The sequence below is a fragment of the Hemitrygon akajei genome, chromosome 13, assembly GCF_048418815.1.
Source record: "Hemitrygon akajei chromosome 13, sHemAka1.3, whole genome shotgun sequence".
NCBI lineage: Eukaryota > Metazoa > Chordata > Chondrichthyes > Myliobatiformes > Dasyatidae > Hemitrygon > Hemitrygon akajei.
Window position 1 is genome coordinate 80087881 of NC_133136.1, and position 27945 is coordinate 80115825.

Genomic DNA, 27945 nt, shown 5'->3' on the forward strand with positions numbered 1-27945 from the left:
AACATGTACCATTCCTAAAAGACTGGGAGAATAAAGATTTGTTCAGAAATGAGCAGGATCAAAGAAGGAAATAGTAAAAAAGACTAAAATGTGCTAACAGTGTATGCCTGCAAATGCATGGGATGTGATAAATACATTTGGAGAGCTGCAGCTTGAGAATTCGAAATGGTGGTCCAACAAGGACGGGTACAGGGTATTCAGGAATGATATTGAGGGAAGAAAAACAGATGCTGGCAATATTTCACAAAAGTATAGGATTAGAAATGGAAAATTAATAAAATAATTTCAAAGTAAAGAACAATAGAACAACTAAATGGTTCCATCAGGCAGGCAGGCACGGCATGGATTCTTTGAGGTTATAACAAGCACAGTGGATAGAGGGGAACAGATGGACGTTATTTACTTGGATTTCCAGAAGGTGTTCAGTAAGATGCCGCATTAAGGACTTATCCATAAGATAAGGATGGTTAGAGTTGGGGTGATGTATAAGCATGTATAGAGGATTGGATAACTAATAGAAAGCGGAGAGTTGAGATACATGGGTGTTACTATGGTTGGCAATCAGTGGTGAGCAGTGTACCACAGGGGTCGGTGCTGGGCCCACAACTGTTCACAATATACGTTAACCATCTGGAAGAGGGGACCGAGTGTAGTGTATCTAAATTTGCTGATGATACTAAATTGGATGGAAAAGCAAATTGTGCAGAAGATACAGAGAGCTATAGATAGGTTGAGTGGGCAAGGGTCTGGCAGATGGAGTACAATTGTTGGTAAATGCTAGGTCATCTACTTTGGAAGGGAAAATGAAAGAGCAAATTATTATTCAAATGGGGAAAAATGCAGCATGCTGCTCTGCAGAAGGACTTGGGAGTGTTTGTGCATAAATCACAAAAGGTTGGTTTGCAGGTGCAGCAGGCTGCCAAGAAGGCAAATGGAATGTTGGCCTTCATTGCTAGAAGAATTGAATTTAAGAGCAGGGAGGTTATGCTGCAACTATACAGGGTACTGTTGAGGCTGCACCTGGAATACTGCAGGCAGTTCTGGTCTCCTTACTTGAGGAAGAATATACTAGTTTTGTAGGCGATTCACCAGGTTGATTCCAGAGCTGAAGGGGTTAGACTGTAAGGAGAGATTGAGTCACCTGGACTGTACTCTTTGGAATTCAGGAAAATGGGAGGATATCTTACAGAAACATAAAATTATGAGAGAGATAGATAAGCTAGAGGCAGGAAAGTTGTTTCCACTGGTAGGTGAGATGAGAACTAGGGTACATAGCCTCAAGTTTGGGGGAGTAGATTTAGGACAGAGATGAGGAGGAACTGTTTTTCTCAGAGAGTGGTGAATCTGTGGAATTCTCTGCCCAATGAGGCAGTAGAGGCGACCTCAGTAAATATATTTAAGAGAAAGTTGGATAGATTTTTGCACAGTAGGGGAACTAAGGGTTATGGAGAAAAGGCAGGTAGGTGGAGATGAGTCCAAGGCCAGATCAGCCATGATCTCATTGAATGGCGGAGCAAGCTCGATGGGCCAGATGACTGAGTCCTTCCTGCTCCTATTTCTTATGTTCTTGTGTAAGTACATAATAAGAGCCACCATAAAGTTGGAAAGAGACAGATGAGTGAATTTCTAACCAAAATGCAGTCCTCAACTTTATAGTGAAGACAATGTGGGGCTTACAAATATCCTAATGTAGACTGGAAAAAGAAGTCATATAAGAACCAAAAGGAGTAGCACTTCCCTGAAATATGTACAAGAGAGCTTTTGTAGTCATTGTGTTGCTAGCTCAAAAGAGACAATACTGGATCTAGCTTAGGCAATGTGAACGGCAAAGTCATAGAGTCATAGAACACTACAATACCCATCTAATCCCTGCAAAGCTATTAATCTGCCTAGTCCCATCGACCTGCATCTGGACCATAGCCCTCTATACCCCTCCCATCCATGTACCTATCCAAATTTCTCAAATGAACCTGCATCCACACTTGTACTGACAGCTCATTCCGCACTCTCACCACCCTTTGAATGAAGAAGTTCTTCATGTTCCCCTTAAACATTTCACCCTTAACCCATGACCTCTAGTTCTATTTTCACTCAACCTCTGGAAAAAAGCCTGTTTGCATTTTCGTATCAATCCCCCTCATGATTTTGTATACCTCTATCAAATCTCCCCTAATTCTTCTATGCACTAGTGAATAAAATCCTAACCTGTTCAACCTTTCCCTATAACTCAGGTCCGTCCTCAAGTCCCTGTGAATTTGTAAATTTTCTCTGCACTCCATCAACTTTAATGCAGATAGTTGACCAAAACTACACACTCTAAGTTGGGCCTTACCAACATCTAATACAACTTCAATGTAACATCTCAATTACTTTCAGCAGACTGAAAAGCTTGAGCATATAGATGTTAACAAAGAGGATGTGCTGGAGCTTTTGGAAAGCATCTCGTTGGATAAGTCACTGGGACTGGACGAGATGTACCCCAGGCTACTGCAGGTCACCAGGACCATATGAATGTACCCCAGGCTACTGTGGGATGCGAGGGAGGAGATTGCTGAGCCTCTAACGATGATCTTTGCATCATCAATGGGGCTGGGAGAGGTTCTGGAAGATTGGAGGGTTGCAGATGTTGTTCCTTTATTCAAGAAAGGGAGTAGAGGTAGCCCAGGAAATTATAGACCAGTGAGTCTTACTTCAGTGGTTGGTAAGTTGATGGAAGAGATCCTGAGAGGCAGGATTTATGAACATTTGGCAAGACATAATATGATTAGGAATAGTCAGCATGGCTTTGTCAAAGGCAGCTCGTGCCTTACGAGCCTGATTGAATTTTTTGAGGATGTGACTAAACATATTGATGAAGGTAGAGCAGTAGATGTAATGTATATGGATTTCAGCAAGGCATTTGATAAGGTATCCCATGCAAGGCTTATTGAGAAAGTAAGGAGGCATGGGATCCCAGGGGACAATGCTTTGTGGATCCAGAACTGGCTTGCCCACTGAAGGCAAAGAGTGGTTGTAGACAGGTCATACCAGTGGTATGACCCATCTACAACCATTGACCAGTGATGCGCCTCAGGGATCTGTTCTGGGGCCCTTACCCTTTGTGATTTTTATAAATGACCTGGATGTGGAAGTGGAGGGATAGGTTAGTAAATTTGCTAATGACATAAAGGTTGGGGGTGTGTGGATAGTGTGGAGGGCTGTCCGGGGTTACAGTGGGACATCGATAGGATACAAAACTGGCTGAGAATTGGCAGATGGAGTTCAACCCAGATAAGTGTGACGTGGTTCATTTTGGTTGGTCAAATATGATGGCAGAATATAGTATTAATGGTAAGACTCTTGGTAGTGTGGAGGATCAGAGGGATCTTGGGATCAGAGTTCAAAGGACACTCAAAGCTGCTGCGCAGGTTGAGTCTGTGGTTAAGAAGGCATACGGTGTATTGGCCTTCATCAATATGGGATTGAGTTTAGGAGCCGAGAGGTAATGTTGCAGCTATATAGGACCCTGGTCAGACCCCACTTGGAGTACTGTGTTCAGTTCTGGTCGCCTCACTGCAGGAAGGATGTGGAAACCATAGAAAGGGTGCAGAGGAGATTTACAATGATGTTGCCTGGATTGGGGGGCATGCCTTATGAGAACAGGCTGAGTGAACTCAGCAAGCACAAAGTACACTGCAGCTGCTGTGGTCAAATCAACACGTACAAACAAGCTGGAGGAACTCAGCAGGTCGGGCAGCATCCGTTGAACCGTCAGGACTGATGAAGGGTCTCGGCCCGAAACGTTGACTGCTCATTTCAACGGATGCTGCCCGACCTGCTGAGTTCATCCAGCTTGTTTGTACATGAGTGAACTTGGCCTTTTCTTCTTGGAGCGACGGAGGATGAGAGGTGACCCGATAGAGGTGTATAAGATGACGAGGCATTCATCGTGTGGATAGTCAGAGGCTTTTTCCCAGGGCTAAAATGGCTAGCATGAGAGTGCACAGTTTTAAGTTGCTTGGAAATAGGTACAGAGGAGATGTCAGGGTTAAGTTTTTTTATGCAGAGAGTGGTGAGTGCGTGGAATGGGCTGCCGGTGATGGTGGTGGAGGCGGATATTATAAGGTCTTTTAAGAGACTCCTGGATAGGTACATAGAAAAATAGAGAGCTATGGATAACCTTAGATAATTTCTAAAGTAAAGATATGTTTGGCGCAGCTTTGTGGGCCAAAGAGCCTGTATTGTGCTGTAGGCTTTCTGTGTTTTTATGTTACAGTACTCAGTACTTCTGATTTATGAAGGCTAATGGCCAAAAGGCTGGTTAAGAAGGTCCAGTTGCTCAGCATTCAGGATGTGGTAGTAAATTTGATTAGACGTTGGCTTTGTGGGAGAAGCCAGAAAGTGATCAAGGAGGGTTGCCTTTCTGACTAGAGAATTGTGACTAGTGGTATTCTGCAGGGGTTCGTGCTGGGTCCTTTGTTTGTCATCATTTCACTGACCTGGATGATAATGTGGTTAACTGGATCAGCAAATTTGTGGGTGACACCAGACTGGGGGTATAGTGGACAGTGAGGAAGGCAACATTGGCTTGCAGAGGGATCTGCATCAGCTGGAAAATGGACTGAAAAATGGCAGACAAGTGTGAAGTTTTGCACTTTGGTTGGACCAGCCAGGATAAGTCTTGCACAGTAAATGGTAGGGCACCAAGGAGTGTGGTAGAACAGAGGGAACTGAGAAGACAGGTATATAATTCATTGAAAGTGGCTGCACTGGTGGATAGGGTCGTAAAGAAAGCTTTTGGCACTTTGGCCTTTGTAAATCAATGTATTTATTTATGGGATGTTATGTTGATGTTCTGTAAGACATTGGTGAGGGCTACTTTGGAGTATCGCATGTAGATTTGGTCACCTACCTACAGGAAAGATGTAGACAAGGTGGAAAGAGTGCTGAGAAAATTTACAAGGATGTTGCTGGGTCTGGACAACCTGAGTCGTTAGGAAAGATTCAGTAGGTTAGAACTGTATTCTTCAGAATGTAGAAGGTTGAGAGGAGATCTGATAGAGGTATACAAAATTATGAGGGGCATAGATGAGGTAAATGCAAGCAGGCTTTTTCCACTAAGGTTGGGTGGGAGTACAGCCAGAGGTCATGGCTTAAGGGTGAGAGATGAGAAGTTTAGGGGGAACTTGAGGAGAAACTACTTCACTCAGATGGTCATGAGAGTGTGGAATAAGCTGACAGCACAAGTGATCCAAGTGAGCTCGATTTCAATATTTATGAGAAGTTTAGATAGGTACATGGATAGTAGGAGATGGAGGGCTACAGTTGTGATGCAGGTCATTGGGAGAATGTAGCTTAAAAGATTTTTGGTATGAACTCGATGGGTCAAAGGGTTTGTGTTGTATTTCTCTATGACTCTAAAAGCTCTCTCTACGGCCCTATTTAGCAACTTAGCCACTTCCAAGAAATTATGGTTCAGTATTCCTAGATCCCTCTGTTGTACGGCACTCTTCAGTGCCTTACTGATCACGAAGTAAGTCCCACTTGGTTTGTCCTCCCAAAGTACAGTACTTCACAACTGTCTGCATTAAATTCCATCTGCCATTTTCAGTCTATGTTTCCATCTGGACCCAATCCCACTGCAACCTTTCATAGTCTTACTTGCTGCCAACTGCATCCCTTTGGCATCTGAAAATTTGCTGATCCAATTTATCCCATTATCATCCAGATCATTATTATAGGAGAGGTGACAAACAACAACGGACACAGCACCATTAGTTACAGGCACACCAACCATCTACTATCACTCTCTGGCTTCTCCCGCAGAGCCAATGCCTAATCCATTTTACTACCTCAATCTGAATGCCAAACAATTGAATCTTCTTGACCAACCTCCCATGTGGGATTGTTTTAGAAGCCTTGCTGAAGTCGATGTAGACAATATCCATTGCCTAGCCTTCAACGTTCTTGGTACTTCCTTGAAAAACTCTATAAGATTGATTAGACACAGCTTACCATGCACAAAGTCATGTTGACTATCCCTAATCAGTCCCTATCTATCCAAATACTTGTATATCTGGTCCTTTAGAATACCTTCCAATAACTTACCCACTGCTGATGTAAGGTTCACCATCCCATAATTTCCTGGCTTATTCTTCGAGCATTTCTTAAACAGCAGAATAACATTAGCTACCCTCCAATGCTCTGGCACCTCACTCGTGGCTAAGGGCATTTTAAATATCTCTGCTAGGGCCCCTGCAATGTATGCACAAAGGTGCACATTTTTAATGGAAGAAGTATCAGATTTAGAAAAAAACCTAAAGAAAAATCTGTCATGATATTCAAATTAAGAAGGGCCAATTTAAATTTGGCAAATTAAATTGGATCAAAGATTTACTGTTTTACCTTCAGTGCTAGGGCTTCAAGGCAAAGACAGGTATGGGTTAGACCTACACCCTTGAGAAAAGAACTGACATAGGAGTTCACTGCATAAATAAATGTATACATTTACATATATACAAAAGAGAAAGAAACTTAATAGTAAATATACTTCAAAAAGTATAGAAAAATATTTTAAAGAAAATATGATAGTAGGGAATAAGTGAGAATAGGTTGCTGGGTAAATATATAACCAGTAATAAATGAAAAATCAAAGGAATAGACTTGGTCTCCATTCTTTTAGTTCAGGCCAAATTATAACACAGTAGCAAGTTACATTTTGATCATGTTTCTACTTTTAGAAACAAAACCAGAAAATGTCAATGTAAGACAGTAACCAGGATATGAGCTTAAGAATGGACTTAGGAGAGCTAGAAGAGGACAAGCGAATGTGTTGGCAAGTAGGATTAAGGAAACCACTCAAGACATTGTACATTTATATGAAGAAAACAGGGATGACTAGAGTGAGGGTAGGACCGATCAGGGATAAAAGAGGAAGCACATGTCCGGAGTCAGTGGAGGTCAAGGAAGTCCTTAATGAATACTTTGCTTCAGTATTCACCAGTAAAAGGGACCTTAATCTTTGTGATGACAGCGTAAAACAGTCTGATATGCTAGAACATGGTGACATTAAGGTAGAGGATATGCTGGAATCTTGGAAAAACATTAGGATAGTCCCTGGGTCCAAATGGGATATATACCAAGTTACTATGGGAATTGAGGGAAGAGATTGCTGTGCCTTTGGTGATGATCTTTGCAACCTCACTGGTCACAGAGGTAGTACCAAAGATTGGAGGGTGGCAAATGTTACTCCTTTGTTCAAGTAGAGCATTAAGGACAACCCTGGAAATTATGGACCAATGAGTTTTACCTCACTGGTAGGCAAACTATTGGAGAGGATTCATAAGCATTTGGAGAAGTATAGTCTGATTAGGGATAATCAGCTTGGCTTTGTGAGGGAAAGATCATGCTTCACGAACCTGATTGAATTCTTTGAGACTGTGTCAAAACATATTGAAGGTAGAGCAGTGGATATGATATATATGGAGTTTAAAAAGGCATTTGATAAGGTTCTCATTCAGAAAGTTAGGAAACATGGAATCCAGGGAAATCCAGGGTTATGTTGCAGCAGAATTGACTTACCTATAGGAAGTAGTTGTAGATGGAGCATAATCTGCCCAGCGATCATTGACCAGTGGTGTTCTGCAGGGATCTGTTCTGGGGCTCCTGGTATTTGTGATTTTTGTATATGACTTGGATGAGGAAGTAGAAGAGTGAGTTAGTAAGTTTGCAGATGACTCAAAAATTGGTGGTTTTGTGGATAGTGTAGAAGGTTGTGGAGGATTATAATGGGACACTGATAGGATGTAGAGCTGGGTGAGATGGAGTTCAGTCCAGAAAAGAATGAAAAGTAATTAATTTTAGAAGGTCAAATTTGAAGGCAGAATGCAGGGTTATTGTCAGGATTCTTAGCAACCTGGAAGAACAGAGGTATTTTGAGGTCCACATCTATAGATCTCTCAAAGTTGCCACTCAAGTTTATAGGGCTGTTAAGAAGGCATAGAGTGTGTTGGCCTTCATTAGTCGGGGGATTGAGTTCTAGAGCCGTGAGGTAATGTTGCAGCTCTAGAAAGCTCTGGTTAGATCACACTTGGAATATTGTGTTCAGTCCTGGTTGTCTATGTATAGGAAGGATGTGGAAGGCTTAGAGAGGGTGCGGAGGAAATTTATCAGGAATCTGCCTGGATTGGAGAGCATGCTGTATGAGGATAGGTTGAGTGAGCTAGGGCTTTTCTGTTTGGAGTAAAGGAGGATGAGATGTGATTTAATAGAGGTGTACAGGATGATAAGAGACACAGATTGAGTGGATGGCAGAGACTCATTCCCAGAGTGGAAATAGAGATTCAATGTGGAACGGGCCTTTCCAGCCCAACAAGCCACACTGCCCAGCAGCCCATCTATTTAGCCCTAGCCTAATCACAGGACAACCTACTAATCAGTACATCTTTGGACTGTGGGAGGAAACTGAGCACCTGGAGGAAACCCATGCAGTCACAGGGAGAATGTACAAATTCATTACAGACAGGTGATTGGAGAAAAGTATGGGGTGGGGAAGTCAAAGGTAAGTTTTTATACAGGGAGTGGTGGGCACGTGGAATGTGCTTCCAGTTGTGTACATTTAGGTACATTTAAGTGCCTATTAGATAGGCACATGGATGAAAGAAAAAATGGAGGGCTTCATTGGAGGGGAGAGGTATATTGATTTATTTTTTGAGGATGTGACTAAACACATTGATAAAGGAAGAGCAGTAGATGTAGTGTATATGGATTTCAGCAAGGCATTTGATAAGGTACCCCATGCAAGGCTTATTGAGAAAGTAAGGAGGCATGGGATCCAAGGGGACATTACTTTGTGGATCCAGAACTGACTTGCCCACAGAAGGCAAAGTTGGGTCATATTCTGCATGGAGGTCAGTCACCAGTGGAGTGCCTCAGGGATCTGTTCTGGGACCCTTACTCTTTGTGATTTTTATAAATGACCTGGATGAGGAAGTGGAGGGATGGGTTAGTAAGTTTGCTGATGACACAAAGGTTGGAGGTGTTGTGGATAGTGTGGAGGGCTGTCAGAGGTTACAGCAGGACATTGATACGATGCAAAACTGGGCTGAGAAGTGGTAGATGGAGTTCAACCCAGGTAAGTGTGAAGTGGTTCGTTTTGGTAGGTCAAATATGATGGCAGAATATAGTATTAATGGTAAGACTCTTGGAGAATCAAAGGGGTCTTGGGGTCTGAGTCCATAGGACGCTCAAAGCAGCTGCGCAGGTTGACTCTGTATAAAGTTGTATAAGGCATTGGTGAGGCCGAATTTGTAGTATTGTGTGCAGTTTTGATCACCAAATTACAGGAAGGATATTAATAAGGTTGAAAGAGTGCAGAGAAGGTTTACAAGGATGTTGCCGGGACTTGAGAAACTGAGTTACAGAGATAGGTTGAATGGGTTAGGACTTTATTCCCTGGAGCGTAGAAGAATGAGGGGAGACTTGATAGAGGTATATAAAATTATGTTGGGTATAGATAGAGTGAATGCAGGCAGGCTTTTTCCACTGAGGCTAGGGAAGAAATAAACCAGAGCACATGGGTTAAGGGTGAAGGGGGAAAAGTTTAAAGGGAACATTGTGGGGGGGCTCCTTCACACAGAGAGTGGTGGGAGTGTGGGATGAGGTGCCAGATGAAGTGGTAAATGCAGGTTCACTTTTAACATTTAAGATAAACTTGGACAGGTACATGTCAGTAAAATGGTTCGGCACAGCCAAGAAGGGCCAAAAGGCCTGTTTCTGTGCTGTAATGTTCTATGGTTCTAGAGTAGGTTTAAAGGTTGGCACAACATTGAGGGCCAAAGGGTTTGTACTTTACAGGAATTTTCTGTGTTCTAAGTCAAATAGGGAATTTAGAAGAACTCTTTCACCCTGTGAATGTTGAAAATGTGGAATTCGCCTCTTAAAGGAGATGAGGCAAATATTTTGCATAGAATTAAGGGAAAGGTAGTTAAAGATATGAAGATAAAGGGAAATTCCGATAACAATGTGTGAAAGAATAGATTGCTTGCACTGAATTGCTTAATTCTGTGCTTTATATTCTGCATGAAGAGATACAATCAATATCACAGTAATGGAGAGGTTGGCAGACACATTCAATGGCCTAAAAGTAGAGGTTCTAAAAATTTTGGAAGGGCAAAAAATAGAAAAGCTGCTTGTTCCCAGTCTAGGTTTGTTAATGCAAAATCATGTTTGACTGATTTAAAATTTGTTGGTGATATGGCAGGGGGTATCGATTTTCAAATGGCAGTTAATAAAGCGTCATGTAATAATAATTAGCAAACCTGTCCACAGGATTAAAGGATTAGAAACAGAAAATAGTGATGAATGATTATTTTCCACACCAGAAGGAAGTAAACAATGTTATTCTATAGAGTTGGTGTTGGGATCACGTGGAAACCAGAAAAAAACTTTGAACTTTGTAGATGAAACTTAGAACTATAATATTAAATGAACAGTGTAGTTCCAGAATGGTAAAGTGAAATAAGGCTAGCTAACAAAAGTAAGGTCTGTGGAATTAAATTTACCACGAAGGATGAGAGCAATGCAGAGGAAATGGCAGTTTTTAAGGATGTGCAGAAACAGGGACATGGTTGTATATGTACATTAATCCTTAAAATTCATAGAACATGTTGAGAGAGTGGTTACTAAAGTCTTTGAAATCAGGGGATTTAGAAATAGATGTGTAGAATACAGAAACAATGGACGTTTGTATGAGAAAATTTAATTAGCCAGTTATTAGAATATTTAATCTAATTCTAGTTACGTAATTTTAGGAAGAATATGATGGTCTGATGTAAGATACAGAAACAAATTACTAGGATGATTCCAGGAAAGGTGGGTTTCAGCTTTAAGGAATGTGGAGAAACTAGGATTCCACTCATGAATAATAATGGTTAAGATATTTTATAGAGGTGTATAGGAGCATAATTGGCTTAAATTGGATAGGTGGAGAGGAGCTGTTCTGCTTAGTGGATGATTCAAGAATTGGAGTCATTGGTTTGAAAGTTTAGGGAGAAAAGCACAAGGTGAGTGTGAAGAAGCACTTTATATAGAAAATAATGTTATAGAATTCTTTGCCTTTGAAAACATAATTGATGTCTTTAAAGAAATTGGGAAAAGAATGGGAAATGGATCTGATGAAATTGCCCCACTATGAACTAGTACAGAATCAATTTGTCTTAATTACTGCAATAGTTCTATGTTTCCTTTCCATAGTTGTTGAAGAGAAAATATACTTGTTCGACTTTCTTGAGCAAATTAAGTAAAATGAATAATTTTTTTCAATGGGTTGTTGAACGCATGGCAAAATAATGAAAGAACTTTTTGGACCAAAAAATCAGTTTAATTTGAAGAAGAAAATTAGCGAGTAGATAAAGCCCCTGTTTTAGAATATAAATGCCATTGAATGATGCTGAAAAGTTTATTCACATATTTTAGCATGTTTTAATGTGTTTAAATTTTCATATAGGCAACTCAACTTGATGCGGAATTATACCCTTATAATGGATGGCTGGAATTACACATCATTGCTACCAAGACATGGCACATCTTACTGTAAATTTGGAATTTTAAGAAGAAAGTTGTCTTATCTCATTCAGAATTTATTTAATTAGTGCCTTAATTCAGCCTATTGATTCAGGTTGAATGTATTTAGCAGTATCTTTTTCTGTTTGCTGCTTTGTAGCCAAAACCTGAAGCTGTCTGAACAATGTTGTAGATATTGAAGTTGCACTAATTCTCTTTATTCAAAAAAAAATCTCATGCTTATTGCCTCGCAAGAGCCCATTAGAGTTATCTACAAATTAATGTTCCTTTAGATTACTGCTAGGTCTCATACATGTATATAACTATAGCAACAACTGATTAATTATTCATTCTTTTTAAGCTTTTCTGTTCAGAAGTCAAGTTTCACCAAATCATATAGACTGTAAATCATAATCCATTAAAAGTTTGTATTACTTGTTTTGAAAGGGAAATTATGGAATATGATTTATCTTCACTGTCCATGTTTTTGGAAAGTAAGGCTCTTCAATTATTGTACTCCATTTACATCACACTTTACTAATTTTCTGTGTATATTGTGTTGTAATTTTTTTATAAATTTGTATCAATATAGTTAAAAGTTCTCAAAGTTTTAAATAGTTTAAATGGTTCTTTTATGGAAACAGCTCTATTGCAGGATTAAAACTACCTCAAACTGTCGAGCATATTCTGATCTTTTCTTTATGGGGAAATGGGGTTTATAGATATAGTATACGTAGACACTGGTATCTGCTTCATTTGATTGTAAATATCAACAGCAATGAATTGGTTGCAGGCCTAAAAAAAACTGGTCATTGTAAAACAAGGCCCAGGTATACAATCTTTTATCAGTACTCTCATTTAGTGACATTTCACTCAGGGAAAATCAAATATGTGCTTTGGTTTCCAGATTATTTAGTCTGATAGAAGCACCCTGTGATAAAATGTTACTACGTTGAATGTGATAACCGATAGAACAAAATCTGTCTGCAGGGTCATTTCTTTAAAGATTTACAGCAAAGGGCAGTTCATCTGCTTACTGCCTTATACGCTGTTAATTTTCATCCTAATTTGCTGTATAGTATTGTTCACTTTTTCTTGAATGAGATATTTTTTAGCTTGTTGATAAAATAAAAATGCCTTTCATGATTTCTTTACTGTTTATTATTCTTTATAAATCTCATACATTCTTCAGTGAAACTGAATTATGGCTTTCTATTTTTATCTGGATCACATTACTTAGTCATTCCCCAAGCTTAAGATGGTATTTATAAGTTGTTTCATTTATGCATTATGATTAATAATACAAAGGATAACTGCCCCCCCCAAAAGCTAGTAATATTGTCAGCCGATAATCCATCTATTATTTGGATTCTTAACATAGATCAGATTTCCTCCTACCTCAGTGTAAAATATTCTGACTACAGCAAAAATATGCATTTCTATGTATTCTTAAATCCTTAATAATAAAGATGCAATTTCCCCGTTTCAATTACCTGTATGAAAGGTGGCATCTCCATTGGGACTTCCTGTCAGTGACTTTTGATTATCTCTGTGAAAGTCAAAACCCACCCTAAATGAAAGCAAGTGAAGCTCAGTAATCTCGAGTTATAAATGTTGACTTTTCTAAAATCTATGAGTCTTAATAAAATCAATGGTCTAAAGTTGTTCGCAACTCTCAATATAATCTCACTAGCATTTTCAACTATAGTCATTAGCCCTCTTTTTTGATATCTTCATCTGTCTACTTGTGAAAGATGTTAACATTACATTTGTCTTCCTGTTTTTTTTTGCTGCAAAGACTACATGAAAGATGATCTTAGAAGAAATCATATATCTGCCCAGAAAATCTGACAGGCCACCTCCCCTTTATTTCTGAAGGAATGATTATTGCACCAAAGTTTATTGGTCCACTATATGTAACAATATGCTAATCACTCACTATTTTTCTTTTAATACCTTATACCACCTTATACCACACCAGTAAATGCTGTTTGTCTAACTTTTAATTGTTTTTTCAGTAAATATCTTAGAACAACATCACCTTCTACAAAATATCTTGATTCTGAACATGTGTTCACTGTGAAGTGCAATATTGGATTTCACTTTCTATGAACTAATGAGCACTTAATAGATTATGAAAGATGACATTCATACAGCAGAATCATGCAGCATTCAATTTTTCTCCATTGCCCAGTTAAACATCCATTACTGACTAGTCATTGTTCCTTTTAATTTAATATTCATTAATCGAAGCATCCATATGTCATCAGTTTGGTCTTTCATGTTTATAGTAAACAGCTTCCTGGGGATCTCAGCAAGTACTTATTTTCATCACCAATATTGGACTCCTGTTATAGTATAATTCAGGTTCTTCTACTTGAGCCAATTCTCCATACTTAAGTCTTTATCCTGAGTGATAAAGGACAATTACACCAAAAGGAAGATGCTGGAGGCAGCTGAATTATTTCATAACCTAAGAACCCAAGGTCACTGGAGAACAATTAAAGAGTCACAGAAAACTACATCACAGGATCAGGCCATTTGGTTTATGTAGTCCATGCCAAGCTGTTACTCTGCCTAGTCCATTGACCTGCTCCTAGACCATTGCCCTCCATACCCCTCCCATCCATGTAATTATCCAAATTTATCCCACATCCAACACCTCTGCTGGCAGCTCATTCCACACTTTCAGCACCAACTGAGTGAAGAAGTTCTCCTTAAATATTTCACCTTTAACCTATGGCCTACGTCTAGTCTCACCAACCTCAGTGGAAAAAGCCTGCTTGCATTTACCGTGTCTATACCCTTCATAATTTTGTATACCTCTATCCAATCCCCCCTCATTCTCATACACTCCATGGAATAAAATCCTAACCTATTCAACCTTTCCCTATAACTCGAAGTCCCCGAGTGCCAGCAACATGCTTGTAAATTTTCTTTGTACTCCTTCAATCTTATTGATATCTTTCTTGTAGGTAGGGTACCAGAACGGCATACAATACTCCAGATTAGGCATCACCAATGTCTTTTGCAACTTCAATATAATATCCCAAATCCTGTATTCAGTATTTCTATGTATGAAGGCCAATGTACCAAAAGCTCTCTTTGTGACCCTATCTACCTGTAATGCCACTTTCAAGGCACTATGGATCTGTACTCACAGATCCATATTTTCACCACACTCCCCTACTGTCCACTGTGTAAGTGCTCACCTGGTTTCATCTCCCAAGGTGCAACACCTCTGTTCTGTGATCTGTTGAGCCCTTTCTGATTGCTTCCAAGGTGTGTATGTCTTAACTTGAATAAGGAGATCAAAGCCCTGTGACGATCTATCTATACAGCTGTAGCAATATTTTTCTAGCTGTGTACTCCACCCTCTTTCAAAAGAAGTCAACATTGCTTTTGTCTTCATAATTGCTTGCTGGAAAGACTACAGAAAGATGATCTTACAATAGATCTGCAGGACATTAGAAATTTTGTATGAATTAGGAATTGAGGCTTCTTTGCTATCAATAAGAATATGGCTGATTGCTAGTAACCTCAATGCCACATTCCTGATACTATATAAAATAACTTCATCTTATAAGATTTATAATTGCTAATGTATTTGAAGTGATATTTGTGGCAGCAGTACAGTGCAAAGAAATACAAATTCTATAATAAAATAAACTGCAAAAATAAAAATAATGAGGTAGTGTTTATAGACTATTCAGAAATCAAATGGCAGGGTGGAAGAAGCTGTTCCTAAATTGTTGGGTGTAGGTCTTCAGGCTCCTGTACCTCCTCCCTCCTGGTAGTAATAAGTCTGCATGTACTGGATGGTGAAGGTCAATAGACAATAGGTGCAGACGTAGACTATTCGGCCCTTTGAGCCTGCACCGCCATTTTGAGATCATGGCTGATCAATTCCTATCAATACCCAGTTCCTGCCTTGTCCCCATATCCCTTGATTCCCCTATCCATAAGATACCTATCTAGCTCCTTCTTGAAAGCATCCAGAAAATTGGCCTCCACCACCTTCCGAGGCAGTGCATTCCGGACCCCCACAACTCTCTGGGAGAAGAAGTTTTTCCTTAACTCTGTCCTAAATGACCTACCCCTTATTCTCAAATCATGCCCTCTGGTACTGGACTCTCCCAGCATCTGGAACATATTTCCTGCCTCTATCTTGTCCAATCCCTTAATAATCTTATATGTTTCAATCAGATGCCCTCTCAATCTCCTTAATTCCAACGTGTACAAGCCCAGTCTCTCTAACCTCTCTGCGTAAGACAGTCCAGCCATCCCAAGAATTAACCTCGTGAATCTACGCTGCACTTCCTCTACAGCCAAGATGTCCTTCCTTTATCCTGGAGACCAAAACTGTATACAGTACTCCAGGTGTGGTCTCACCAGGGCTCTGTACAAATGCAAGAGGATTTCCTTGCTCTTGTACTCAATTCCCTTTGTAATAAAGGCGAACATTCCATTAGCCTTCTTCACTGCCTGCTGCACTTGCTCATTCACCTTCAGTGACTGATGAACAAGGACTTCGAGATCTCTTTGTATTACTCCCTTACCCAACTCTATACCGTTCAGATAATAATCTGCCTTCCTGTTCTTACTCCCAAAGTGGATAACCTCACACTTATTCACATTAAACACCATCTGCCAAGTATCTGCCCACTCACCCAGCCTATCCAAGTCACCCTGAATTCTCCTAACATCCTCATTACATGTCACACTGCCACCCAGCTTAGTATCATCAGCAAATTTGCTGATGTTATTTTCTATGCCTTCATCCAAATCGTTAACGTAAATGGTGAACAGCTGTGGTCCCAATACCGAGCCCTGTGGCACCCCACTAGTCACCAATGATACCAAAGTCACCAAAGGTCCAATGGGGAGACCATGATTGATAAAAATATTCAAAGAGTTGCTTCCTTCAATGAGTAGTACCTCATTTTTAAAAGTTACCTCTAAGACGCTGTCCAGAAGAAAGCAATGGCAAATAACTTCTGTAGGAAAATGTGCCAAGAAAACTGTGATCATAGAAAGGCCATGATCTCCCACATCATAAAACACAGCACATAGCAAGCGAATGAAACTCTAACTCAGATTCTCCACTAGGAAATGTTCCCACATCACCTTGCCAAGAGCCCTCAGGATCCTGTATGTATAATCATTCTGATCTCCAGCAGATGTCAATCTTTTCTCATATGACAACCTGCCCGTTCCAGATAATGGTCTGGTATACCATGGAACTCATGAGACTACCGTGGCCAGTACTGGCTTTCTTGTTTATAGAATAGTATTAATGCATTGGATGCAAATATTCTTAACTTTGATTCAGTAGCCTTGGCATTGACGTATATGACTGAAGCATAAACTCTCTACCATTGTATTGACTTCTACTAGCAATAAAAATGTTTCACTCAATTTGGTGTTGCAGCTGTTAGTGCCTCAGTTGGATTAACTGCTGAATGTAGATTACTCCTTAGAGCAAGTACCAAATCTCACAACATATGCTGGTGATATTAAATCTGATTCTGAGATAAGGAATGAAAGAGTCAAGGCAAGCAGATTGGCATGTAAGGGGAAATGGGATTGTGTGCTGAGAAACAAAAAAAAAGGGCAAGAGTAGGCCATTTGGTTCATTGCTCCTACTTTGCCATTCAATACAATCACAGCTCATCATCTATCTCAAGTCAGGACTCTCTTGCCTTGACCCATTGTTCTATGCGCCCCAGCCATGGAAATATTCAGCCTGTCTTGTACTGTCAAAATTAAGTTTGAAACTGTGAAGTATACCATAGGGTTCTCTCATCCAAATCATTTTAGTATCTAATGAATAGCTGAGGTCCAAGTTCGGATTCCTGTGGTTCTCTGCTAGTTACTACTGTTTCCTGTCTGTCAACTAATTTTCAATCCATGAAACCATTAACCCCCCACACCCCCCATCCCTATGCGGACTTTAACTTACACTTCAACTTGTTATTTGGGGCTTTATCAAAAGGTTTCTGATAAAACAATGGTTGTCTTTTGTGTATTGTACTAGTTTCATACTCAGAATTGAGTATCTTTGTTGACACAATTTTTATTTCAGAACTCTACGTTGATTTCCTAAATGTCCTATATCATACTTTATAAAAGGCAATCTAAGAGCCAGCATGGATCCAGTGGGCTGAATAGCCTCCTCTTGTATTAAAAGCAAATAAACACATTACTAACCAGAAGACCGACTTAGGCCTGCTGTCTATGAGCCAGCCAGTCTATTCATGCCAATACATTATCTGCAATATAAGCTTTTATTTTCAACAATAATGTTATCAAAGCCTTTTGCAAATTTAAATATAGTTTGCCCATCCTGATTATCCATAGCATGTTACTTAAAAGAATTCCAACAAATTAGTCATATGATTTTGCCAAAATACTTTGAATTTTTCCAAATGCTTTCATATAACATTTGAATAGTAATTTCTAATATTTTCTGTATATCAGATATTAAGTAGCTAGTAGTTTCCTATTTTCTGGCTCCCTTTTTTGAAAAAGAAAGTTACATTTGCCATTATCCAATCAAATGGAACCTTCTCTTAATCTTAGGAATTTCAAAGCATTAAAATCCATATGTCAACTATATCATTAATTACTTCTCAGAATCTGAATCAGGTTTAATTCCACGGTATTACATATTGTGAAATGGGTTGTTTTGTGGCAACAGTACAGGCATAAAACTACCATAAATTACAAAATAAATAAATAGTGCAAAAAAAAGAATAATGATATAGTGTTCATGGGTTCATGGACCGCTCAGTGTGTGTAGGCCTCCGTTAGTCTCGATAGACCATGGACCTTGGAAAAAAAACACTCAGTAATCTGATGGCAGAGGGGAAGAATCTGTTCCTGAATCATTGAGTGTGAGTCTTCAGTCTCTTGTACCTCCTACCTCTTTCCTAATGGTAGTAATGAGAAGAGGGCATACCCCAGATGGTGATGGTTTTTAGTGATGAATGCAACCTTCTTGAGGCACTGGCTCTTGGTGCTCTCGATGATGAGAATGCTTGTACCAAAGATGCAGATGGCTGAGTATACAGCCCTCTGCAGCTTCTTGTGATCCTGTGCATTGGAGCCTCCACACCAGGCTATGATACAGCCAGTCAGAATACTCTCTACTGTACCACAGAAATTTGCAAGAGTCTTTGGTGACATACCAAAGGTCCTCAAACTCCTAACAAAGTAATACTGCTGGCATATCTTCTCATGATTGCATCAATGTTTTGGGCCCAGGACAGATCCTCTGAGATTACACACCCAGAAGTTAAAGCTACTCACCTTTTCCACCACTGACCTCTCAATGAGAAATGATGTATGTTTCCCCAACTTCCCCCTTCCTGAAGTCCGCAGTTAGTTCTTTGATCTTGCTGATATTACGTGTGAAGTTGTTGCAACACCACTTAACCAGCCAATCTGTTTTGTTCCCTGGATGTCTCCTCATTGCTGTCTGATATTTTAAAAACAACAGTGGGGTCATCAGAAAATTTATGGATGCCATTTCATCTGCACTTAGCCACACAGAGAGTAGAACACTGAGCTAAGCACACATTCTTGAGGTGCACCAATGTTGATTGTTAGTGAGGAGATGCTATCACCAATTTGTGCTGCTTGTGGTTTCACAATGAGGAAGCTGAGGACCCAGTTGTAGAGAGAGATATAGGGGCCCAGGTTCAGAAGCTTGGTGATTAATACTGAGAGGATAATACCGAGCTATAATCGATAAACAGAGCCTAATGTATGCTTTGCTGTTGTCTAGATGTTCCAGAACAGGGTAGAGATCCAGTGAGATTGCATGTGCACTAGACCTATTGCGGTGGTATGTATATTGTAGCAGGTACATGGCCTTGCTCATGCAGGAGTTAATTCTAGGTATGATCACAACACTTCATTATGGTCAGTGTGAGTGTTACTGGGTAATTGCTGTTGAGGCAACTCAACCTGTTCTTGGGAATGATTGCTTTTCAATCACTTCTTTTAAGATCCTGGATTTGAAATCTATCAAGACTCCATAACATGCAGTTTCACTGTTTTGCTCTCTGCTATTGCGGCAGTGATAGTGATTATCCCATGCTCAACTCTTCTCAATTCCAGCAATTTGTAGAATGTAAATTGTATCCTCTCATTCATCCATTACCTCATTGTATTTCCAGACTCACTTCGTGATGGCCTAATATACAATACATTAACTTTTCATTTTAAGTATCTATATACACTTTTATTTTCTGTTTTTGTGTTATTGTCCAGTTTTGCCTCATACTCTTATTTTTTTCCTTATTGTATTTAGTCATATTTGTGTAATTTTTCATTTTCTGGTGAATTGGTTTATCATTGTCACATATACCGAGGTATACTGGGAAAAACTTTGTCAGTGCATTGAGAAAGTACAAGGGAACATAATAACAGAATGCAGAATAGGGAGCGTTATAAATACAAGGTATGTGTGATGCAAGCAGACAATAAGTTACATGTCCATAACAAGGTAGATTATGAAGTTAAGAGTCCATCTTAACATTTCTTATAACAGCCGGGTAAAAGCTGTCCTTGCGCCTGCTGGTACATGCTTTCAGGCTTCTGTATCTTAAATACATAGACCAGGACAGCATAGTACAAGCCCTTCAGCTGTCCGTCTCCTTCCTGTATTCCAATTCATCTTTTTTTTTTAGGTTTGGCCACAATGGTGGTGTCATTTGTAAATTTGTACGTGGAGTTAGAACGGAATCCAGCTACACAGTCATGGATGTATAGGAAGTCAAGTAGGGGACTGAGGTCACAGCTTTTTGGGGCACTATTGTTGAGAATATTTTCTATTTATTTAGAGATACATACAGCATAGTAACAAGTTCTTCCAGCCTAATGAGCCCACACCATCTATTTACACCCATGTGGCCAATTAACCTACTAATCCTTACGTCTTTGGAATGTGGGAGGAAACCGATGCAGTCACAGGGAAAACATATAAACTCCTTACAGACAGTGGCAGAATTGACCCTGGGTTACTCATGATGTAATAGTGTTATGTTATCCGCTATGCTACCGTGTTGACTATAATCTGTTAGTCAGGAAAGTCAATGATCCAGTTAAAACTAAAGGTGTTGAGTCCTATGTCTAGTAGTTTGGAAATAAGTTTGCTTGGAATCATAGTATTAAAGATGGAGCTGTAATCAATAAACAATGTCTAACATAGGTGTCTTTACTGTCCAGATGATCCAGATGTAAGTACAGTATAGGGCCAGGGAAATAGTATCTGCCATGGTTTGTTTTTGGCAATAGACAAATTGCAGTTGGCTGAGGTTGTCTGGGAGGTTGGGCTTAATGTGTGCCACAACCAACCTCTTAAAGGACTTTGTGATAATGGATGTCCACCACTAGATGGTAATTATTAAGACAGGTTGCTTTATCTTCTGGAGGTCTGCTCTACCTTTGTACTGTCATTTATTTTTCTTTAAATTTAATTTTCCCAAGATGATGCTCTATTTAGAATTTCTCTTTGTTATATATCTTGTGTATTCTGCAGATCTTCAATCTCTGATACTGCATCTCAATCAATGGATCACTGAACCTAATTTGTCTGTTTATTTGATATAATTCTGCTTTCATGCCTTCATAATTGTCTAAGATTTTATAGTGTTCTTTTAAATATATAATTGAATTATATTTTCCATCCCGATGTGCTCTTCTCTAATCAAATAAAGATTCCAACATCATATCTTGGAAGTTAATAGCCGTTGTTTTATTTATTTTATGAAATGGGACAACTTTAGATGTCTAATAGTTTTCTGAATTTCAGCACACCTGCATCTACGGTGGTACTAGAAAGTATGTGAACCCTGTAGAGTTTTCTCTATTTCTGTATAATTATCTCCTAAAATGTGATCAGTGCTTCACATAAGTCCTAAAACTAGATAAAGAGAACCCAATTAAATAAATAACAAAGAACATTATACTTGTTCATTTATTTATTGAGAAAAATGATTCAATATTACATGTATTGGTTGGAAAAAGCATGTGAATCTTTGCTTTCAGTAACTGGTGTGACCCCCTTATACAGTAATAGCTTCAACCAAACATTTCGGGTAACTGTTGATCCGTCCTACACATCGCCTTGGAGGAATTTTAGGCCATTCCTCCTTACAAAACTGCTTCAACTCTGGGATGTTGGTGGACTTCCTTGCATGAACTGCTTGCATCAGGTCCTTCCACAACATTTCTATAGGATTATGGTCAGGATTTTGACTTGGCCATTCCAAAACACAAATTTTCTTCTTTTTAGATCATTCTGTTGTTGATTTACACTTGTTTCAGATCATTGTCTTGTTGCATTATCCAATTTCTATTAAGCTTCAGGTGACAGACTGCTCCCCTGGCATTTCCCTGTGAAGTGTCTAGATACAATTTTGAATTCATTTTTCCTTCAACGACTGCAAGCTGTTCAGACCCTGAGGCAGTAAAGCAGCCCCAAACCTTGATGCTCCTTCCACCGTGCTTCACAGTTGGGATGAGGTTTTGGTGTTGGTGTACAGTGCCTGTTTTCCTCTGAACATAGTAATGTTCATTTCTGCCAAAAAATTCAACTTTTGTCTCATCTGTCCCCAGAACATAGTCCCAGAAGCATTGCAGAGCATTCAGGTGGTCTTTTGCAAACTTGAGACATGCAGTAATTTTTTTTTTTTGGAGAGCAGTGGACTCCTCCATGGCACCCTTTCATGAATACTATTCTTGTTCAGTGTTTTTCTTATAGTGGACACATAAACAGAGACTTTAACAAGTTCCAGAGATTCTTACTGGTCTTTTGCTGTATCCTTAGGTTCTTTTTCACGTCCTTCACCATTGCACGTTGTGCTTTTGGTCTGATCTTTGCAGGATGCCCACTCCTAGGGAGAGTAGCAACAATACTGAGTTTCCTCCATTTGTAGACAATTATACTGTGGACTGGTGAGCACTCGGATCTTTAGAAATGTTTTTGTAGCCTTTGCCAGCTTCGTGCATCTCTACAATTCTTCTAAGGTCCTCTGAAAGTTATTTTGATCAAGGCATGGTACACATAAACAGAACTTTCTTGAGAAGAGCAGGCTCCATCAATAAGCTGACATTGTCCTTTTTATAGGGCAAGGCACTTCTACAACCCACACTCCAGTCTTATCTCATTGATTAGAACACCTGATTCCAAATAGCTTTTGTAAAAGGCATTACCCCAAAGGTTCACATACTTTTTCCAACAAATACGTGTAATATTGGATCATTTTTCTCAATAAATAAATGAACAAGTGTAACGTTTATGTGTTATTTATTTAATTGGGTTCTCTTCATCTAGCTTTAGTACTTATGTGAAGATCTGATCACACTTTAGGTCAACTTTAAGCAGAAATAGAGAAAATTTTATAGGGTTCACAAACTTTCAAGCGCCACTGTATGGAACCTTTGTCCACATCACTAACAAATGTTCTAAGCTCTGGAATTTCCATCCTAAAAATCTGTGTCTCTCTATCTCTTTTAGAAGGACTTCTCTTTGACCAAGCTCCTCTTAGAACATGACTTCTACCCAAATATGTGTCTTGGCAACAGTTTTGTTACGGTACAATAAAGCACTTTGGGAAGTTTACCAATCGAGCCAGTTATCATTTATCTTGTTGTATCTCTACTATCTGCTCCCTTGGTTTTTTTTGATAATATATGCATACCACTGTTTGTCTACTTACTCCGTTTCTTTCCAACATGAACTTATGTTCTTATTATTTAGGACACAAGAGACTGCAAATGTTGGAAACTGAAACAACACGCATTCTGCTGAAGGAACTCAACAGGTCAAGCAGCTTTGGTCAATGTTTTGGGCTGAAACCATTCATTGCAGTGATTATCCCACAGATGTTGCTCGACAAGCTGAGTCCCTCCAGCAGGTTGTTCGTTGCATTTTGCTCTTAATAATTTCACTAGCTAATAGAATTAACCCCTTTAATAAAACCTAAAATAAAAGTCAAATTTGTTATTCAGTACCTGTCATTTCCTTTGTTTATTTTGTGTTTAGGTTGCTTATTCTTTGACAAAGCAGTTTAATTCTTACATATGCCATTTATGTTCCTTGATAATTTTGTTATAGTTTCTCTCACTTGCAAAACTTTACACTTCTCTCCATTTCATTTAATTTCAAATTAGATGCATGCATCTTTCATTAATTCAATTTGTCCTCAATTCTTTATTTGTCCACTGTACCCAGCTATCAACTTGCTTCTTTTAATCTTTGTGGAAAATATTCTTCAAACTTTATTACTGGCCATTTTATACAATGTTTTCTTCTATCTTTTTTCTTAAGAATTCCTCCGGCTTTTCTTTACATTTCCTCTTTTCTAATCAACTATCTCAATTTTATGTCACATTCATCATAACATTGAGCCTTACAGTATGTAATCACTAAAGAAAAATTTTCTAGGATACTTAAGAGAAGTATATTCAAATAAGTATCATGCTACGATAAAAACAAATGGTAGTTTAATGAAACTTGAGGACAAGGATAGTTGGATTTTCAGGAAGACGAGAGAACTAAAGAGGTTTAGAAAAGGACCTCCAGATATTTGTTATCGTGCAGCCATTGGCTTGGCTGTTCACGGAAGGTGATGTGAAAGGGTCGAGAAAGAGTGTCCCTAGAGGGAATTTAGATCCTTTCCACAAAAGGAAAATAATGTGAATAAGCCTTCCTTACCTCTGTGATCTAGCTATTCCAAAATTTAGAAGTTGCAGAACTCTGACAATTAAATAGAACTAAATGTTTCTTAGTACTTAAGTCCAAAATTGAGCTGTCATTTTATTAATCTACAGCATTCCTTTAAATACACTAAATTATTACATTTTGCGTAATATTAACTGTTGTGACTGACTAAAACTGAGCTGCACTGAAACTGTAATTGGGAAATATAGTCTTTACAACAAATCCCCAGGAAAGGGGAGAGAGAGTACAGGTGAATCGAAAAGAACCTTACTTTCCTGACATGATGTTTTATAATTCTTAATACCAAGATAACAATAAATGATTAACTACTGTTTCAATTGCTATAATCACCTACTTTCAAGGGGACGATAGTGTTGAACGTTGAACTGTAGTCAATAAATAACAACCTAATGTATGCACCTTTATTGTCCAGATGTTCCAGAGTTGATTGAAGGGCCATTGAAATTGAATCTATATGTCAAGTAAACTTATAGAATTACATATTTACAATGGTAGCACATCCAACTTGCAAAACCCCTTTGAGTATTCAATGCTGATGTGTATTCCAAAATCCTTTGAGTACGAACTCCAGACACCCGAAGTATACCCCTTTTGCTACAGTGTTGAGGAAAGGCTCTAGACCCTAAACAGAAGGTTAAATGATATTAAACAGACCTGTGCTGGACTGTGCCTTAAGTGGCAGGGATACACCTTAACTATGCACTCGAAGCTGTGACATTCATCTTTTGTCTTTCCCTACGTAGTTCCAATGGGGCAGAGTATGTCCCACAGCCAGTGTTCCGTTTCACTAGCCATGAAGGTAAATTATGTACAGATTTTCTTTCCTGAAGACTTGTTCTCATTTTAGTTAATCCATAATTAGGCTATCCATAATTTAATAACCCCAGAATGATTCCTATCATAGCCAATTCTATTAAATAATATAAAAAGGAAATGATTGTGGATGCCTTATTATTAAAATAAAACAATATATTATAAGAACATTATTAAAATAAAAATAAAATAAAGCATTGAAAATACTCACAGGAAGACTCTGTAGATAAGGCTTTAATATCCAAATTTTGTGGACGCCAGTAAATCAACGTCATTTGCCAAACATACAACCCTAACTAGTGATCAAATGGAAATAAAAACAAGGAAGCCTCCCCAAGACAAAGCCTTATGTTCAAGAGCCCTAATTGTACAGGTGTCATGTATAGTGGACTAAACTAATTCCACTCAGAAAACGAGGAAAGAATTGAGAGCAAATTCACATTCCTTAAAAGCATTTAAATGTTTGAAATATTCAAAAACATCAGTAATCCCAAAGACTTAAAATCTCTTCAATAAGTTAAACAAAAATCAAAAGAACCTAAAAACAAATTTAAACCCCTTTGGAACTGTTACATTAACAAGCTCATAGAGTAAAACAAAATCTTTGAAAGACTATTTGCAAACTTAATAACTCAGCTGAGAGTGCTTTAAGATGATCATTTACCCTGCTTTCTCGTAGCATCTCCTTTTCATTGAAGGGAGGTCCCTTTCTTGCACTGGCAGGTCAGTTTTCCAACAATGAGCAAGTAGCAACTTTGTGCTCCCTCACTCGACAGCCCCATTGCCTCACTGCAAATTACTGAGAAACTAATGGCATTTGTACACATGCATGGAAATCCCAGTTACTATTAGTTTTGCAGGGTAATGATTATAAATGTTAATACCATCACTGCAAAATCTGGGTCAGATTTTCAATTCAATTACTTTTCATCATTGCACATCTTCCCCCTGCAGTAATTAGTATTTGGAAATGGTATATTAACTACTAATGAGCTTGAGTTTGAAGCATGTATTTTCAACATATTGCATTAGTGTGATGAATTTGTAAAAGAGCAAAAGCAAAATTGCAGAAAAAAAGCAAATGAAGCCAAAAGGGGAACTGAAATGAAAATAAAATGGCTATGTCCACCTTTAGTTTACTTGTGTTTGTTGGGACATTGTTAATTTTTAAAATAAACCTTGCTATGGAATCCATGTACTGTTTTATTCTAAATTGATACCTTCTAGGTCACTTGGTGCACCTTTAAACTGTGAAAGATTTTTTAAAAATTGTTGTCCTGTTTATCTTGGTGCTAATTTCAGTGTACTTTTACCAAAAGAAATTATAAAAGCAAAAATTTCAGGAATATATATGTATTTGCACTGCAAAATATTTTTCTATTTATTTTAGTGTACATATTATTTTAATGTCATTTTCTAAGATCTTTGGCTCTGTAAGTAATACTTGATGAAATAAAACAATCAGAATCCTGAATTAGAGTTTCTTTTTTAAGTAGCTTGTATGTGAAGTCATATGATTGCACAGAAGCTATAGTCTTCAGAATGATTTCCACATTATTGCCTTTGACTAGTTGAATTTATGCTGTTAATGTTTCTTTCAGTACTTGGCACTGATTTTAAAAGGGTCATGATTTGTGAAACCAGATATATTGTTCAGAGCAATTTCACGATTAAATAATCTGGGGAAATTTTTATGAAAACTAATTTCTACAAAGGTATGCAAAGACATTTATTCGACTGGGCAAAATCTGATGCAGATTCTTTAATGTTATTTTAAAATTATTATAATTTGTTTTTGCACTTATTATATGTCCCAAGGTATTTAAAATTTATCAGTTTTGCCAGCGTGAGTTGTACTTGCCTATTTTCCGGAAGAATTGGGTTATAAATGTCTGCAAGAGATTTTGGAATTACTGGGCCATTATTGGAAACACGTAGAATTCCTTTTCCAACTGTTTCAAAGGCTCTGAATTAATTTTGCTTGGACTCCATGTGGCCAGTCTTACTTGGCTGCAATTCCTTAGAATTAATTCCTTAGTTAGAATTGCAATAAGATTTAACAATATGTATTATACCATCCCACTGAAACAGAATCCAGTAAACAAAATGACTTATTTAAGGGACTGCCCAAAAAACAATAGTTAAATAGAAGTAATATTTGTTAGGCTGCTGGTTTGATTTAGTGTCTGAATACTGAAAATCAACTGAGTTAATGAAGGTCAATATCTTCAACTACACCTTGGAAATGTTACAGATATAACCAGTTTAGAAAAGTATAGAGAGGAAAAAGGAAAGGAGAACAAAAGGGAAGTATTGTGATAGTCAATATATAGATGTAATTGTATTTTAATGTACAGTATATACTCTATTTGCTATGCATGGTATTGGTTCTTTTATAGGGGAAGCTGAATGCCATTTAGCTGTTTCACTAAGCTTGTTTAACCTGCCTTAAGTATGACCCTAAGCTTCTCCTGTAAGATTTATACTCCATACGCTTTCTGCCTATGTTGTTCCAATACAATTGAAGAAAAGCATCCAAAATTTCAGTCAAATGTCACAGCTGGGGGTTTACAACAGAACTGTATGCAACAGCACACACTTTATCTAAACAGGAAATGGGTTGCCCCATGACTGCAGTACAGGCGTCTCTATATTCCTATATAATTTCTTTCCAACCTGCAATGTAAAGTCCTGAACTTTTCACAAGGTAGGCAACTAGTGACTGCATTAGGTCTAATGACGAAGGTTGTGTATTCAGAGGCAAGCACTGCTCACCTTTGAAATAAACTGAAACTTACCTGGGAAAAATAGTAAATAGTCGATGTTTCAGCGTGAGA

At 38.5% G+C, this 27945-nt stretch overlaps 1 protein-coding gene across 5 annotated transcripts in view; it reads left to right on the forward strand.

The window, feature by feature from the left end:
- lcorl (ligand dependent nuclear receptor corepressor-like) overlaps nucleotides 1-26582 on the forward strand; it is a 139722-nt gene extending 113140 nt beyond the window's left edge. For 4 of the 5 annotated variants that reach the window (XM_073064929.1, XM_073064930.1, XM_073064934.1 and 1 more), the window contains one exon: nucleotides 23069-26582. In XM_073064929.1, coding sequence (XP_072921030.1) covers nucleotides 23069-23106 — 38 coding nt within the window. In that variant the 3' untranslated portion in view covers nucleotides 23107-26582. Of the gene's footprint in view, nucleotides 1-11485; nucleotides 21451-23068 lie in introns of those variants that run through there. The other variant, XM_073064931.1, reaches the window with a different exon arrangement.
- Nucleotides 26583-27945: the final 1363 nt, after the last annotated feature.